Raw genomic sequence first — 18565 nt, 5'->3', positions numbered from 1 at the left:
AAGGTCTCTCAGAAGAAGCCATCAATGTCACTCGTCAGTGAAACTATGAGCACACAGAATACTGAAATGAGGTGCTCAGTGGCGTACAAAGACATTTTGCACAAACTATTTAATTTGGTTTTAATAACCCAAAAAGAGATGGGTGAATTAAAAATCTTCTAGGGTACCTTTGTATGAGCAGACTTTCTGTATCCAGGAAAGTGGATTAACCTTCATTAATGCATAGGGAATACTGATGACATGCATCCTGTTCATAACACTCTACAAGAAAGAAATTCAAAAATAAACTTCCAAGTGGCTTAAAATATATAGAACATGTAACAATGCTTAAATAAATCCCCCCATCATCACAGCTACAGCATAACTCTCACAGTTAACTGGCAGTGAAAACTATGTGCATACTCTGAAAAAATAAGCTGCACAAGTTACTGAAAAAGCAACAGTTTATTCTGAAAAAATATAAATATTGAAACAAAAACCATTTTAGAGAACTAATGAATTTATAGCCTCATTCTGATACCAGTACACTACCACTGAAAGAAGCAAACTGCTGCAGTTTTTTGCCTTTCCTGCAATACTCACTGTTAACACTCCATGCCAAAGGCCAGCCTCTCTTTTGAAATCCAAGACATTTGTTAGTGTTTCAGCTGAAAGCGAAGGAGAAAAATATCAGATTCAAAAAGCATATTTATAAAAATACTTAAGAACTTCAAATATTTGTTAAAGCAACTCCAAAACTTCCATGACTGCTAAGAAACCAAAGCTCTGTTGCCTATAACAAACAGGCCGCTTAAGCTCCAAGTGGCTTGTTTTACTTACTGCAATCACCTTTGAATTATGATTACCAGACTAGAATAGCACAAGGTATTTAAGACCTTGATTCATTATAATACCCCTTCCATGTGTGTTTGTCACATCTGCCAATGAACTATGCAGACTGAAAATTTAGTCTTGAAGCAAACTTCTTCAGCTGAACTGAAAAAGTTAATCTGTATTTAAAAGAATTAGATCCAGTAAGAAATATCACCATGGCTCTACTAAATTTTCTTGAGTATTTTCTCTGAGGACTTTGAGTATCTTATGTGATTCAAAAAAACAAATAAGAATCAAAGATTTTAAATCTAGGATTCAACCTGATTTTTGACAGATATCTTGTATTGATTAGGTAAAACTTGCTTATCTGTGATGTAGGATGGATGTATGCAGGAAAGTACTTGGTTAAATAGCAGCACAGATGCATGCTATGCAGATGGTCAAAACCAAGTGCAGTTCTTGGCTGTTCACTGGAAGAATGACTGCAAACAAGCAGATCTCTCACTATATTCCATCCTGGGGAGATGTTCTTTTGGGGGACATGATTAGGTAGGAGGGAGATCCCCTCCCTGATTACGACTTCACAGGTGGCTTAATGCTCTTTCACATATCACACCCTTGATGAATGAAGAAGTTTGTCTTTCCCTTTGCAGTTGAATCTACTACTCTGTATCTAAAGTTCTCTGAAGGCAGCAGACATGATTATGCAACATAAATAGTCTGAAGATGCAAAGCTGTCGATATAATTTTAAAGTTACACCTATGTAACTTACCTTCTGAATAACCACATGCCTGAGTCAGGGCATGACAGTGTGCCAGCATGGAGGCATGAGATACAGTAATGCCCACTGTGCTGCCCTCTTTGCTTGTCTTGTACTGAGAAGAGAAAGTGTACGCCAGCATTAGATTAACAGCAAAACCAAGAAAATTTACAGTAGTGAATGGAAAATATATTACAAAAACAAACCCAGCTTTTTAAATTTAAAAAGTTAGCATAAAAATATATTTCTGTCCACAGAATAAACTAAGATGCTAAAAAAATCTGTTTCTCTGGTCCAATTAAATTGTCCTGAGCATCCCAAAATGCTGATTATCCCCAATCTTCACCCTGACTCCACACAGTCACTCAACTGACAGTCTAGATGCCTGGCAGCCTGATGGAAACATTCGCATTTCACAGTTTAAAATATTATAGCCATGTGTTTTATTGTATCAAGAGTTTAAAGGAAGAAAACATCACATAAACTACAACAGAGTAACCACAGAAGATATCACATTACACTGGATCACCTCGATATAAGCAATCTCGGCGCTGGCATCCCGGACCTGTGGATGCCAGTCCTTGGTTGGTTTTGCCAGATGCTTCCCATCAATCACAAACCAAATGAGACGAGGCCAGCCTTCAAAGAAAAATAAAAGTTAATGTCACCACAGTTCCAAAAAACCAGTTTTTCCCCCCAGTATTCAGGGGTAGTGACAGGAGGCAAGCAAAGGCAAAATCCCTTGCCAGAGAGGAAGAAACAGCACAAAGCACTGCCATGACAATCAAGGCAGCTCTTTACGTGTAAGAACCATGAAAGCAACCCCCAAATCTGAAGTCTGACAGCAACAATGAATATACCTGCTTTTTATCCCATAAAAAATAAAACCACACCTTTGAATGTCACCACCTCGCCAGTCTGAGCTTTTGGGAGGCCTTTCTGACAGGCATCAGTGGTTAAAGCTAACGTGACTCCACAGCTGCCCAAAAGAAACCCAATCTGCTGACTGCCAGCATCCTGTAGGGAAACAAAGAAATAGCAAAATTACAAAAATCAAAGCTTTTGGACAGTTTGTTGTAACTTCTTCATGTTTAGAAAACATTAAATGAATTTATATCACAGGAATAAACAAAAGTCTATCCCATAAGACCTTTAAATGACTGAGAAAATTTAGTTTTGTTTAGTGCCAGCTAAGATTTGCAGCAGGTCTAGTAAAGAAAGCAGTGTCAGAAGCAATGGCTGTATATCCCTCCTGAACCCAATAGGGATGTTTATAAATTCTGCTAAAACAGAAAACTGGTTTGATGCTGTTTCTGAGACCTGACACTGAGGAGCAGAGCCTGTAGCTTTTTAGTTCTTCCCCAACAATCTCCATGTGTGTAGGATTATACCTGTATTTCCAGTAACTCTGGTGTCTTTGCCTGCCTCATTACTCAGCAAGAGAGCTGAAAAGATCACCTTTCTGACATATTCAGAAAAATACTTCCTCATGCATTATTGAAAATAATGAATTCAAATAATTTCTACAATTACACACCCTAAAATACTTAAAATTACTACCTCAATATTATTTCCCCCTTTCCTTAACTAAAAATTGAATATAATTCCAAGCACTGAATGTAGACTGAACAGTCTGCCTGATGCTTTCTAAAGAGCAGGCTCTGAAGGACCCCATGTAAGGACTGCAGGATTTAGACATACACACACAGACACAAACACTTCATTTATTTATCAAACCATAAAAATGTTGAATGTATCTGCCTTACCTTTCTTGTTAGTGGAACTTCTATTGGGACAGGAATAAGTTCTGCCAGGAGACATCCATAAAATGCCACCATAAACATAACTGGATCACTATTAGGAAATACGAGAGCTACCTACAAAAATATAGTAAAATTAGAATTTTTTTTTTTTGTCATTTGGCAGAGGGGGGCTGCTTTTTAATTTGGGGAACAAAATTTTCACAACAATGTCCAGGTTCATAGATAACCAGGTTCATAGATAACCAGGCAGAGAAATACTAAGTATTAAGACAATGTATTATTCCAAGTGACAGTAATGATTATTTCACAACGTTTTATTAACAAGGGTTTCTTCAGCTAAAGCTGTTCCTCAGTATTTCATCCATAGGGACCACTTCCAAGAGCAGCCTACCCGGTCTCCAGGCTTCAGCAGGGGCTCATTCTTAGTGGTTAGCTTGTTTAGCAGGGTATAGGCTAACTTCAAGCTTCGACTCCATAGCTTGCCTAAAGAATAAAGGAAGAAATGAAGAAGCAGAAACTAAAAATTTAATTGGCAAATCTCAGTCCCTCACACAAGCACTAAGCCTGACTATATCAGAACAGTTGGCCAAGTCCAAGTCCAAGTCCAATTTAGAACTTGGCTTCTTTTTGGTTTACCTTTTTATTTTTTTTTCTGTTTTAAATGTAAAACTAAACATGATACTCTAAACAACACTCAAAACTCCACTGCAGAGTAATTACATTAATGCAGCTGCTCAGCTACATTTCCTGCATCCCTCATCTGTGAGAATGCAAACAATAGAGTTTAACATTCTAACATATTATACAATGAATGCTGCAGTGAGCTATCCTGAAGGACACAGTTATTTTCCCCCAAAATGCTATTTACTATAATACTTCTAGTTCACTAATACAGGCAAGTTTTACTTCCCACCATTAACATGCTGATTATGCTCCTGAGGTATGAGTCTTCTCCATAAGGCTGTGCAAGAAGATGTTAAAATGGAATGTCTCCTCTGGGAATCTGAAGAGTGCTTTAACTCTCATCTGTTTCTACCTCTCAGTTTACACTGGGCTATTTTTAGTGCTCTTTTATGAAAAAAAACCCCCACAATTCTATGAGATTTACAAATAGCCTCTTGGAAAGAATCAATATGTTTTGCAATAAACATTTTTCCCTTCCTTAGTTTCTTTAAAAACGTTTTCCATATACAATGAATTCATAATTTACATTCCTACAGCCGTCTCCAAGCACAGGCAGTCCCTCTGAAGTAAGGCAAACTGTTGTTTCACGATGAACACCTAATTCCTCCTCACAGCTGGCTCCAACACGTACCATAGGTCAGGGTATAGATGGCTTTCCCAGTGGTATCCAAGGCTGTCAGACAAGGGGCTTTGGGCTGGGTGGTTCCCCAGCGCTGCAGAGCAGCCAGCAGCGAGGGAGGCCAGTTGGTCACAACCCCCAGGGGTTCCCCTTTAAGTACATTCACTTGATTTCCTTCAGGCTTTGGTTGATTTGGGTCAGGCTGTTGCACTAAAACCAAGCACAGTAAAAGGGAAATGTCAATCGGTACAAAACGTGTAAATTTCACTTCAGTCTATTCTATGAACCATTCACCTCCTCCTCAGCGCTATCACTACATCCTCTGCTTTACGATGATGCTATGCTAATCATCTGTTGGCTTCCCAAAAAACAGCGACCATCACTTCAGAGTTGTGATTCCACGTCATCGAAAGATCAGAATTCGAATCTCTAGCCCACTTTTCTCTACTTTGGAAAGCTGCTGCTTTCTGCTGCTTGTTCTCTGCATCTATTTCAATGAAAGCCTCCACAAGTCAAGAAGGGTTATCAGAGACAACAGCTTCAGTGACATCTGGACACTGATTTTTGCTTCACTGAATTCTCAACAGGTGATGAAAAATGACACTATTCCTGTCCAACAATATATTTTTAAATAAAGGCCTTCTGTTAAAATTCTGCTCCAAGCTACTCCAGAAAGTGAAGTATCTTGATCTTAGTTAGCAAAGTCCTGGTTGAAGTTTGTGAACACTCAATGCAGACAACAAGCAAAATTAATAGTTCCAAGGGATGCTTTCCACAATTACGTGCACCTCAATGGAAGTTCACCTGGAGAAACTTCAGCAAAAGACTAGAATCACAAAAACACTGTATCTTACAAGTGTCCCACCAGTAACAGGGAAACTCCAGTGGTAAATGCTCATGAATGTCACACTGAGTCGGAGGGTTGAGTTAAAGATTATCTTCCACTTGTGATAACATATGACCTTTCTTGCTCCCCTGTATTCATTTTACCAGGACTAGTTTTCTATTGAGAAGAAGAAACCAACACTTGCTAAGTACAGTTCTGTCATGAACCACTTACACAAGGAGTAAAAAACATATCTGAAAGAAAATTAACCTTCTAGCAGTTCTTCAAAATCATCCACAAAAAACTCCTTCAAAGGTGGGCGCTTTGGTCGTTTCAAAGTATTTAGCAGCTGCTGGATTTTAGAGGACACTCTGCTATTCACTGGGACACCTGCCAAAAGGAAAAGATTTATTATTTATCATATATTAACCAAAATACACTAAAACACACACAACTTTCAGGTGGAAAAGTCATTCAGGATGAGTACCTTGTCTGGAAGAAAACAGCTTTAATCAGTAAGAGTTTCCACCATGAATTTATTTCCTTTCAAACAACACTGTTCCCTGGCTACCTGGCTGATGAAGACACTTTCTCATATTCCATTTTAGTTTTCAAACCACTGACCCCTTCATGAGACTTCAACAGAAACATGAAGAAGGTCTTTTTCTCCAGGAATTTAGTTATTTACTACACCTTAATATACATTCCATTCTGAAAGCATCTGAATGCTTGGAAAAAGCGAGTGAATCTTTTAATATTTTACAGGGCTTGTAAAAACAATCACAACACAAAACGTGTCAAATGCTGATTTTCATTGGTGTCTGTTCAATTAAATGTAAATACACGCTTTTATATTTACCAACATTTAAATCTCTGAGGCAATATAAAATTAAGATGCCTATGGAGATTTATATACAAGGGGACACAGATGGAAAAGTAGGAGGTCTGTAATGCAATCACCATCTGCAGTTTCCAGAATGCTGCTGCTGTAGCCTCTGGGCACTCCTCGCACGGATGCGACCTGCGGGCGCTCGTGGTGCAGGTATTCCACCAGGCCAGTGGTCACATCAGGGGGGGCAGAGTGGTTCTCTGCAGAAATGCAAGACAGATAGAGGAGCTTATCAGACACCTTAAGAATCAACATAATCAAAACTGCTTTTACATGAGGGTACTTCACAAATCCTCACAGGAGCTTGAGAGAGAACCTCTTCGTAACCTGGAGGCACAAGCCTGCTTTGCTTGGAGCTGTGCCCCATTTCCTGGCTGTAGAGCAATGCTTAGGGAATGTCACAGAATGGTTCGGGTTGGAAGGGACCTCCAAGCTCATATTGGTCCCACCTCTTGCCGTGGACAAGGACACCTTCCACCAGACCAGGCTGCTCCAAGCCCCATCCAACCTGGCCTTGAGCACTTCCAGGGATGGGGCAGCCACATCGTCTCTGGGCAACCTGTGCCAGCCAGGGCTTCACCACTCTCACAGGGAAGAACTTCTTCCTAATCTGAGTCTCTCTTCTTTTTAAATTTAAGACCATTCCCCCTTGTCCTATCATTAACTGCCCCTGTAAGAAGCTGCTATCATTCCAAAACTGTAACCAAGGTTATAGAATGGTTTTGAATGGAATGGGTTAGGAAATGGCAGTATTTTTGAGAAGCGTTTGAAGAGCAGACAACAAGAATAGGAGGAGTGAAATATTTGGAATCGTGATGAGTAAAAATACGAATGCAGCAGGGAAGAGCTGGAGAAAACCCTGCTGCCCAGGGCTGGAGCTGCCTCTGTAGACACAGCCCTTGGAGAACCTCAGCATATCACAAATCCTGCCAGAAAAACTCCAAGCAGAGGGAGATCTGGGCAGTGCTGTGAAATACATTCATTATCCCCCAGTCTGAGGCAGTGATCAGCCCCAAGATAGCAAGTGCTTTTTGCACTGGTCCCACATTTCCAGAGCTGGCACACAAGCCACAAGTCCAGCTCTAAGTGGTTTGAGAGGGATCAGCAGGAGAAAAACTTAAATCCCTTCCCATCCTTTCCAATGGATCTCACTGCAAAGCCAATGTTTGCATTGCAGAGGCTAAATTCCTTTCATGTGGCTGAGGTACATGAAGGAGAAAGTGTTACTTCATCTCAGAAAAATGCCCTGGAACCAGTAACCACAAAGATGACAAATGTGTAAAGCTGACCTGTACAATCATTGCACAGGACCCACAGGGAGCCCACGTGTACACCTGCCTCATGTATATGCTTTCACTCTGTTCTATACATTTTTGAAGTTGCTTTTTTCTTTTTTTTTTTTTTTTTTTTTTTGGTTTTTTTTTTGTTTTTTTTTTTTTTTTTTTTTTTTTCCTTTTTTTTCCCCTTGGATTTCCCAAAGTCCCAAACCATAGGCTTCCTGCAGCACACAACTTGGCCACAGGAACAAGTGCTCCCACTTCCCACCTGACAAACCCTGCAAGGACTAGCTATGTCTCACTATGTAAGGAGAAGGAATAGGTTCCATTTTCAGGATTTATCCTCAGATAAAAACCACATTAGCTTAATTAATCATTTGAGCATTTTATTAATAAATGCCCATGAGACTCCATGCTATTAATTTGTATCATACCATGGCACAGCAGGGTAAGAGAAGCGGTGAGGAGTTAAAAAAAAAAAGCGTGAGCGGACTTGTGACTTCAGGAAGAAAGGTTAATTGGATTCAGACTGAAGGACCTTCCCATTAGTGATGAAAAGACAGAGATAAACGCAAGAGAGCAGTGTCCAAAGTAAGAACAAATGGGCTATGACAGAGAATTAAAAGCCACAATGATCTATACTTCCAGCTGCTCTAAGCCAAGGTGGGAAACACTCCACAGTTGATATGGTGATCTTGAAAAAAACCAAGACATACTGTCAGCCTTATTCATTTAAAAAAAGAACACCAAAAAAACAAGCAAAAACCACCAAAAAACCCACGGAAAAACCCAACAAACAAACAAACAAAAAAACCCCAAAACGAAGGGAAAAAACACCCAAAAACTACAAAAGAAAAAAAAGCCCCTCAACATGAAGGGCTGTCCTTGCTGCTATTACATGAAAGACAGACATCTTAAAAATAATGCATATTTCTATCTGACTCCGTTAAATACTGTAACCTTGCACTCCCAACACTGCAGTTTGCTGCCTGGGAACTTAGTTTGAGCTCATCATTAAAAATGCAGGCCGGAGAAGATGAGCTGCAAGAGAACAAGCTGCTAAATTTAAATTCTCCAACATCTCAAAACTGTGAATAGCTATTCAGTACATAACCAAAACAGAATATTTCAGTAGGGCATGGCAATTAAGATATGTGAGATGCCTTTCAGATTGCTGATATCAGCACACTATCTGAAAAAATAAATTCATTCTTCTATGCTCTAGGACAAATCAAAGCCCCTTTTAGAAGGTATGTGAGTATTTATCAAGAATCACAAAAGTTTGCAGTGTAAGAACTGAGTACATTTTCATATTCTTCTGAGCTAGGGAAAGTACATGCAGACAGCAAAAATGTCCCAACTGAACTGATATTGGCCATGCAAGAATGTTACCAAGCTAGGAATGAAAACTGATAGAACATGGCAAGCATTGCAGAAATGAGGAAGACCATTCTTATGTGAAAATTCATCTGTCGTTGTTTTTTGGGTGTTTTTTTGTCAAAGGCACTGGAAATTTTATCTTTATAAATATTTTAATAGATCAGCTCTTAACAATCCCCGAGCTTCCTTCTTTCTAGATACTATAAATATTTCCCATTAATGAAATTTTAATCCTGCATTCAGCCCAACGTTCAGCTGCTTAAATGCTGGACTCCAGCTCTTTAATAAAGACTTGATTTTGCATACAATGTTGTTGATTTAACAGTCCTGATAGACACATCTATCTGGCCTGGGGCATGAGACGTAACAAGATGCTGTGCTACATTTGTGTATCTTGTAAGTTTTTACAGCTATATTAAGAATTTCATCAATCCCAAAGTTAAGCTTAAAAGGTTAGCCGTAATTGACTTTATAATTTTAAGGGGTTAAACATGATTCCTATCAATCCATAATATGAAATCCAGAATGGCTCAAAGTGAAGTGGTGACAGATTACCTCTTCCTTACATCCACCAAATACAAAACAAAATCGCAAATTTCTCATTAATAAGCTTAGAAATAGGAATATGAAAAATTAGTTTTCTTTACAGGTTTTGTACAAACAGCAAAACATTTCCCTAATGGTTAGTACCTCTGATTTCATAATTTTCCCAAAGACTGTGTGTTTTTCTGTCTTTTGGGTGCTTACCAACTGAATCATGTCAAAATACATAGTCTGACATTGCTTAGAGTAAATACATGCAGATTGGGAAGCATGCACCAACACCAGGATTCCTCTGAAATTCTGCTTTGGAATCCACTAAAACTGAACCTTAGTTTCTTGGTAAAGCAAAGCATTTTACCAAGAAGAACGCACGTTCAGATCTCATGAGCAACTGGCTTGGGTTAAATACATATACATCATACCCACCTGGTCTGCGAATTACACATTTTAAGGCTATGCACAGGCACCTCCCGGTGAAGACCTTTGTGTTTAGCCCTGCTTTGGGATTTGTAATGTGATTTCATTCCAAGCACACTGGCAGGTTTACTGACCTATCTGGGTGTGTGCCATGAGATCTGCAAGCACAGTGGCAGCAGTGGTGGCAGGAGCGGGATTGGAAGCAGCAGCAGGTTTCCCTCCAGGATGAGATGAGGTGGAGGATGCAGAGGATGAGGTGGAGGAGCCCTGAATGACCCGGTTAAGCCAGGGCTCTACGTTGGAATGGCTCTGGAACGGAGTGGAGCTGATCCGCCCTTGCCGCCGCAACGAGCCCTCATCTTCTGATGCTGACGATGTGTCTGTGGTCAAAATAATGATGACAGGCCTGTAACGTGGGAATGGGAATGACCCAGCACCAGGAACACGGCACTTGGCCGTGCTCCACGTGCTCTGCCCAGCGTTCTCACGTGCTGCACGTGAGGGGCACCTACTAAAGGAATGGGATATTCACACACACAAATCCCTCTTGCTGCCATTGTTTGGGTTACGGCAACAACTTCTATACATTAGGGCCAGAACACAATTGGAGCAAAGCTTCAGTTACCTCCGACATTTGGAATGATATGAGAGTTAAAAAAGGCTACAGCAGAGGATCAGCGAGCATCCCATCCTGTCCCTATTCCGCTGAAAAAAAATTTCTGTACTGAACAGGTAAATTTTACCTCATCACACCTGAATAAAACCCATTATTTTTTCTTTGTTATTTTCTCTTTTACTCTTTTTGAGGGGAAGGAATTCTTCACTTTCCGATTCTTCTGACAAATTGTTTTGAGAACTAATTCCTAAAAAAACCATGGTGTTCTGAAGTTGAGTGAAAGAGTAATTACAAAGCATGTAATTTCACCACATAAACTGATATTAATGAGTAATACACAGAAATGCTTAGTAAAGCATCTTTTCATTCTAGATGTATATTTATTGTTGTTAGAAGTCTGAAAAAGGGCTCCTAATTAAATTACTATCCAGTTACTTAAAACTTTCCAGACGTTTCCCTTTGGCACGCAATCTTTCCTTATTTATTATCCATCCAAGAAAAAATAAAAAGGTCATTCTAAATATCTAGAAAATACATCCCTTGTGATTTTGAGTGAAAACCAGAAAGTCTTATTATAGAAAAAAAATCTTGCCCTCATAAAGAAATTGCTGAATTTTAATGACTTGATCTTTCAAATGCTTTTGCAAGTAGGGTGTCTGTTACTATGGTCTAAGAGCCCCAGACATGAAAATCTGGGGTGGGTTACATCAGGAATTCTGCAACCTTAATTTTGGCTGTTCTCTTAATTCTCTGAACACATAATTGTTCATCTAGATACAATTCCATATAATTTTCTTGAAGCAACATAAAAAAAGCTACTCCTCATCTTGAGCAATGCATTTCAGTTACCAGCTCTTTAATTTTCTAAATTTCAAGAATATGTGCATTTCCAATAACTTCAGAATAATTTCTCTTAGGAGTCTAAAATCATAAAACCCAAAAAAACCATTTCATAAGAATCCCATTATCTGGATGGCATTTTCAAAGTTAAAGTTGTAGATATCTCACTATGTGACCTCCCTCATCAAACATGACAATTTTGAATGAAAATACCCGAACAACAGATCTCTAAGAAGATTCAGCTGTGGTGCACCCTCATTCCTGGGTCTATGTCTCATGTGATGCTTTCGGTCTGCTGCCACATTCGGAGGTTTTGGCAGCTGACTCCATTTGCTCCTGGAGAGAAGCCAAATCTGTCCCATATTACTTGCAATCTTCCCCTTCTTTTAGGCAGAAAGCAAAAATAAATAATCCCAGGAATATGGAACAAGATGGGATCATGAACAGCCAGGGATTGAAAAACAAAGCCCAAACCAAATCACCATATCTGCAATTTATAACCACTTCAGAGGAAGAAATAAAACTACAGAAATATCAGGCTTCCCACAGAATACACCCTCTTGACAATATCTCCTTACCCAGATTCAAGACAAATGAAGTCTGTGTACAAAAATGGAGGGTCCATGGTAAAAGCATTCTAATATCAAAACATAAACACACCATGAAGTAGCAAGGCCACCCCAGCAACAGCTCTGTGGCAGTGGCAAGGGTTAATCCATGGATCCTGGTGTGTGGTGACAGAACAGTGACAGAATACTGTGTGCTTGGCTTCCAGCTCTTCCTGCCTGGGAGCTGATCCAAGGCAGTCACAGAAGCCACCCCTCTTTGAGCCAGACTAGCATGAAGGCTCAGCTCCAGTTCTGATCACAGGAAATCCGTGTGGGAAGGATCAGACTCAATAGGACAAAACCAAAAGTATGTTAAAATTTTTGGAAGGGTGACTGATAAAAGTAGTTCCCTTACTGCCAGCCAGAGGTTGGATTTTGATTTAACGCTGTGCTGAGAAACATGGATTCACAGAATGGTTTGAACGGGAAGGGACCCTAAAGTTCATTTTGTTCCATCCCCTGCCACGGGCAAGGACACTTCCCACTATCCCAGGCTGCTCTGAGCCCTGTCCAACCTGGCCTTGGACACTTCCAGGGATGGGGCAGCCACAGCTTCTCTGGGCCAGTGCCTCACGACCCTCAGCCTAAAGAACCTGAATCCAATGTTTCCTTCCTGGTACCTGATGATAGCTGTTTGTAACAAAGTTTCAGTTACAAATACCAAAGCATGTTCTAATTGCATTAACTCCTGCCAATACAAGGACTTAAGGCAGTGGGTAAATGGATCAGGATTAGATGCTCAGCTCTACTCTGGTTTTTGCAACTTTGGAGCCTTCTTGCTGAGCTAACTTTGCAAATAAAAGCAGGCCAGAAATAAGATAGTTATTTTTATGATTTGATATAGCTGAAGAAAGTACTTAGAATATTTTTTAATGTCCTGGTTTCCCATGATTCAGAACTCATCCAGTGGCCCATTCTCTTACAGAGATAAGGGGATCTCGTAACACCTTCTCTCAGAAAGAGCTTGACAGATTCTAGAGGCACTTAACTCTTCACAGAATATCCTGAGTTGGAAGGGACTCACGAGGAATACTGAATCCAACTCCAGGCCCTGCACAGGAGCACACGAAGAATGTCATCATGTGCTCGGGAGTGTTGTCTAAATAGTTCATGAACTCCAGCAGGCTTGTGGCCATGACCACGTCCCTGTGGTGGTCAAACCACCAGTTTTCAGCTGCTATTATTTAGGGTGCCACTGCCCCCTGCTCAATCCCAGTGTGAGCACACTTGGCTTCCTTGCTGACCACCTGCACAGGCACGTTAGAAGATGACACTCCAGCAGCACAAACACACAAAAACATGCAGATCCCACGGCCTCATCTTGCTCTGTACACACATGTACAGCACGGAGTGCAGGCTCAGGGACATGGCCAGGCTTGTGTTCCATTTACACACCACCAGCCCTTTTGATCCTCTTATCCTGTTTTCCCCACACTTGCTCCTTCCTAAGCCTGCCCCTTTGCCTGTCTGCATTCCCACACCTTAACATCCCGTAACAAGACTCACACAGGTCCCAAATACTCTTGTCCTGCATCCCATACTGTGTCCCCACCCCGCTGTGGGTTCCCCCAGTCCAGAAGGTGCTCTAGTGCTGACTGGTCTTGATGGGCTTCACACCTGGCCACAGGGGCAGTAGCTCTCCAGGGACAGGCCTGGCACCCCTCACAGAGTCCTGAACTTGCCCTCCTGCCTGCTGCTGTTCCCAGGGCCCCTCTGGGCTTGGGCAGATGGCTCTGGGACAGGTCTGGGACAGGCTGGTGGCTCCTGGGACGGGGAATTATTTGGGCTGCCCCACCTGCCATGCCCCACGCTCCTCTGCAGGTCAGCAGGGCACCTTTTGGCACACAACCTAACATCCTCCCCACAGCATCTCAGCTTCTTTTTAATAGTCATTTATAAATAAAATATACTTTAATAAATATACTTAACATATCTTCTAGGCAAAAACATTAAAGGTCAAGAAAGACCATATATAAGAACACAGAAGGTTCTTGTTTATTAACTAATGCAATTATTGGAGAACCCACAAAAATAATATACTTAAGTGTGTGACTAGCAAACTGCAGTGGGATTCTCTTTAAATGGGAAGAACAGAAAGAAAGAAATACGGCTCAGAAAGCAGGAGGGCAGCATACCTGAACTCTTCTTTTACAGAAGAACTAGAAATGACAGAGAAGGACAGTAGAAGTGAGTGTGCTTCTGCTGCTGGGCCACATTACAAAAGACATGTGCACGTTCTCAAAACTAAACATCTTAGGAAATCCCTCTTCTTTGTATACAAGACACTAACCTCAAACCACTTGGCTGGCCAGCACAGTATGATTTTCTTCACCTCTAGAAAACTCACTGTGAGACAACAGAAGCTTACCTTTTCCCCCTAAAAAATTAAAGAAGGCATTCTGCCATAACCAATCTGAACAATTATAGTGTATGATTTTCTGACCACTGAGTAGTTGAAACTATCTGATGAGTACTCTGCAATTAAGGCAGCAACTTAATGCTCTGGTATTCTCTTCAACTTTTAAAAGAAGAAGCTTCTGCAATGTGAAATGAGGTATTTTCAGCTCTGACATGCTTGCCTAGATTATCTCCTCTGAGTGAGCTATGATGTAAGAGAACATACTTAATGCAAAAAGGGCACCTGCTCACTCTATGACTGCTTTCATGCGGACTTTCAGCAGCTACACCATCTCTAGATGAGGCACAAAAAACCACGAGGAAAAACATCACAGCGTAAATCCAACCAAGACCTGATTATTGGGAAATACAGCCATGATACAGAACTTTAGTGCAACCTACTAACAACTTAGGGCAGGGACACCTTCTGCTATCCCAGGTAGCCCCATCCAGCCTGGCTTTGGACATTTGCTGGGATGGGATAGCCACAGCTTCCCTGTGTTCACTCAGCGTGTACCTGGAGGTGTGTATGTCTCTACTGAAGAGTGCACCAGGACGGAGCGTCTCTTCGAGGGCATGGGCATCTTCCTCTCTTTATATTTTGCAAGCGCTGCTTGTACTGCTTCAGTGTGGACATCTGTATGGAAAACAAACAAAACCATCAGTATTTCAGTTAAGCATGAAGACTGAAACAACACCACCGCCTCCAGCCCCAATCCAGTGCAGAAGCAATGGTTTCCAAAGCTGAGGGAGAATATAGGAGTTTTCCTCATGAAATCAGCCTGAAAAGGCTCTGTGAGTAGCATTTCAGAAACCCCCCTGAAATAAACACTGCAGTTACAGAGTACCCAATATGTTACTTTTGAACTATCAGTTATTTTCACTCGGAGGGAAATTTCAACGCAGTTTCTGTACATTAGCAACAGCATTTGACTATCCACCCTTAAAATCCAGGAAGGGAAAAGAAGTACAAGTACATACATACTTGAAGTTCTCACAAAACAATAAAACAAATAAAAAACAGAAAAAAAAGAGACTAATGGACTCAAGACATATTTTCCAACTCTAACAAAATTCTATGATTCTATATGAAGAATTGGGGAAAAGACACACAGAGCTTTCACTTTCCTGAAAGTAAAAATTACCCTAATTCAGTGTTCAATCAAGATTTCACTGCAGATAAAATTTAATGTATTCCAGTGATTTTTCTGCAGCCTTTTCTCTTTGACATCTACATTCCAATGGTGTCAAAAGCTAAAAATTATGCAAGAAAAAAATTCATGAGAAGTGAACAGATGTTGAGGAGGAATGAGGCAGACCAAAAATACACTTTGACTTACCACCTAAGACTCAAACCCGTGAAATGCACAATACAACATGTATATACTTAAACATAGTTAAAATGGGCTTGTTGTGGTTTAGCAGTGGCATTCTCCAATCTAAAACACTTCAAGACAGGCACTGCTCACTTGCTGCCCCCTCTCCCTCCTCTGTGGTAGGATGGAGAGGAGAATTACTCAGAGGCACAAAAGACAAAGATCATAGGTTGAGATAGGAACAATTTACTGAAAACAGCAATGAGATATGAAAATGAACAGTAATGACAGAGGGCACAAGAAAGGAATTGCTATTGCTGAGTGGGGCAAGCCCTGTCAATGGACAGAACCCAAACCAGGACAGAGCCCAGAAGTGAGTACATGATTATGGATGGGGCTGACCACCTTTCTTCCACACGGAAACTGCTGCACAAGGTTTTCAGAATGCAACTATTCAATTTGAAAGAAAATACATATTCTTTCAGTAAGCATCAAGGTATTCTTTTGTTAAGATGCAAATATGTAACAGGTAGACAAATCTGGAGGTATGAAACTATTTGTAGGTGTGTAAGTGTGTATGACAGACCTATCTATACTCACACAACTTACATATAATATACAGTGGAATTACTTTATCCCTGTACCTACAGGGATTTACCTTGGTGATGACTACAGGTAAAATGCTGTATTTTACAGTACTTTTTCTCTTTTTTTTTGTTTAAAAAGCACCATTTCTGTCCTAGCCCTGAACCCCCTTTGGTCATGCTTGGCAAAAGGCCCTTCCTCAGGAACATGCCCTTCAGTCTGGCCAAATGGATTCTACAGAATCACAAGAATCCCTGAGCTATGGTCCCAGACACCAATGAGTTCTTCACAGCAATAACGTCACTTTTCAGGCTGCAGCTCCTCGCAGATAATCTGTTCAGAGCAGAATCTAAAATATGTATACATGCAAATATACTATCCCACCTGTGTGTTCCTACAAGACTCAGGAATGTACTAAGTAGATGCTTATCTCAAAGAAGAGCTTTTTGTGCAACCAACATGGGAGGTTCAAAGATGATGTTGTAAGGAGAGAAAAATATTAAGAAGGAAAAAGGGAAAAAAAAAAAAAAATCAGTAAAACCTCTATACTTTAATACTTTTTTTTTTTTTTTTTTTTTTTGGTCCTGGGCCCCCTGGACAGATTTTCACTGCTATCCTTCATATCAAGGACTTAATAACAGATGTTTTAGAAATTCAAAATTCCCCTTTTCTAATGTGTGCCTGCCTCCTCCTCCATTCCCACAGCTAGGTTTCTTGTCAAGTCTTGGTTTCTCCTGATCCTTACTTTTAGCTGTAATTGTCCACCAATGAAGTTTATTCCCACAGATACCCAGAAGCAAACTTTTATGTCCCCAAATTCCAGAAAGTTTAAGCAGGACTCAACATCAATTAAAGGGTGTTTTTGCAGCCTTAAAAGTAGGGGCAAAGTGGCCATTCTGCAGGACACATTTCCTTGGCAGAACTTCCAGTTAAAATCAAGCTGGAATGATTCGAGAAAGAGGCAGTAACTGTTGAGATGCACTCACTTCCACCATCCCTACATCTACATACAATTTAAAAGACGTTTTTGTTACATTAACATCTCCTAGGAAGCTGGGGAACATTAATTGTTTTTCTGCAGAAAAGGTCTTCCAAAGAGCAAAATAACACATAATATTTGTAGTCTGCATATAAATACATTAAGCCATTAAATAATGTGGCAGATAAAAAAAGGAAAGCGTTCTTAGACAGTTGTGCATTTAGGGAATGGAAAGGCCTAGTTGGAGGCAAGGGTGTGCTGGGGCTTTTTAACAAAGCAGAGCAGGGCAGGTCATAACATCACAGATATCTGTGGGAGCAAGCATGGGAACTACTTCTTATTCCATTTCCAGAGGGCAAAATCACCACCACCTCCTCTTCTAGTCCTAACTCCCACCCCAAAACCTGGAACAGACTAGATTAACTGATAAAAATGCAACCAGAAGACAGTCAGGATGAATTTTCATTCTGTTCCGTGTTTTATTTTTACAGCGCCGGTTGAACTCATCATTCCCTCTCTACTCATTAAGATCTATTCCTGGCTTGAAATCCTTCTTATAATATCTTGTCCTTGGACATCAGCTGAGTAGGAACATCCTCTCTCATCCAAATCAATGAGGTAATTGCTTTCACTTTCCTGGAACACTTTGTTCCTATTCCACTTTTGCTTTAAGAGCTTTCCTACATGATGAAACACATTTCAATAAAAGAAATGCAAGGAATGAAATTATTTTTAAGAAGCAGAATGCTTAGGGTACAAAAATTCATATATTTGTATAAATTAAATTTTAGCTGGATGCTGGAATTGCAAAAAGAAGGTCTCTACCACAGCCTGTTACTAAAATTCTTCAAAATATACTGTGAAAGTGATTCACCACATAAGAACTGTGGAGTTCAGTTTTCTTCAGGGAATTAAAAACTCATAATCAGACCAAATGTGTCACATTTTTGAGAAAAGGGATCGCAAATGCTCAACAGTGATCACTGGAAGTGATGAACAGCAAGCCCAGCATTTCATTAACACAAAGAATATATGTACCAAAGTGAGGAAAAAACCCATAGGCTAACATCAAAAGCAGAAGAAAAAGTCTTGGAGAAGTATTTCTAAGCTTCTGCACTTTATTAAGCTGCAAGCAACCAGCAACAATTAATAACTTATTAAAAACATTTTCTATTCTGCTGTAGTAAACCACACAATCTTCTCTCCTGTTCTTTGTACCTGTGCTCATTTTCTTTCTTTACACATATGCTTA

General features: G+C 40.3%; 1 protein-coding gene across 5 annotated transcripts in view; it reads right to left on the bottom strand.

Annotated features, from left to right (window-relative positions):
- The window catches only part of DIP2A (disco interacting protein 2 homolog A), a 91098-nt gene that overhangs the window by 37626 nt on the left and 34907 nt on the right, over positions 1 to 18565 (bottom strand). For 3 of the 5 annotated variants that reach the window (XM_040069191.1, XM_040069195.1, XM_040069192.1), the window contains exons 4-15: positions 14951 to 15070; positions 10107 to 10352; positions 6427 to 6555; positions 5737 to 5856; positions 4653 to 4850; positions 3729 to 3820; positions 3341 to 3451; positions 2468 to 2591; positions 2104 to 2213; positions 1587 to 1689; positions 583 to 647; positions 168 to 261 (exon numbers count right to left, since the gene is read on the bottom strand). In XM_040069191.1, the coding sequence (XP_039925125.1) occupies positions 168 to 261; positions 583 to 647; positions 1587 to 1689; positions 2104 to 2213; positions 2468 to 2591; positions 3341 to 3451; positions 3729 to 3820; positions 4653 to 4850; positions 5737 to 5856; positions 6427 to 6555; positions 10107 to 10352; positions 14951 to 15070 (1512 nt within the window). The remainder of the gene's footprint in view (positions 1 to 167; positions 262 to 582; positions 648 to 1586; positions 1690 to 2103; positions 2214 to 2467; positions 2592 to 3340; positions 3452 to 3728; positions 3821 to 4652; positions 4851 to 5736; positions 5857 to 6426; positions 6556 to 10106; positions 10353 to 14950; positions 15071 to 18565) is intronic. The other 2 variants (XM_040069196.1, XM_040069197.1) reach the window with 1 other exon arrangement.

Source organism: Hirundo rustica, chromosome 7 (genome assembly GCF_015227805.2).
Source record: "Hirundo rustica isolate bHirRus1 chromosome 7, bHirRus1.pri.v3, whole genome shotgun sequence".
Classification (NCBI taxonomy): Eukaryota; Metazoa; Chordata; class Aves; order Passeriformes; family Hirundinidae; genus Hirundo; species Hirundo rustica.
Note: the sequence above shows the minus strand (reverse complement) of the source record. Positions and strands in the feature narration are given on the sequence as shown.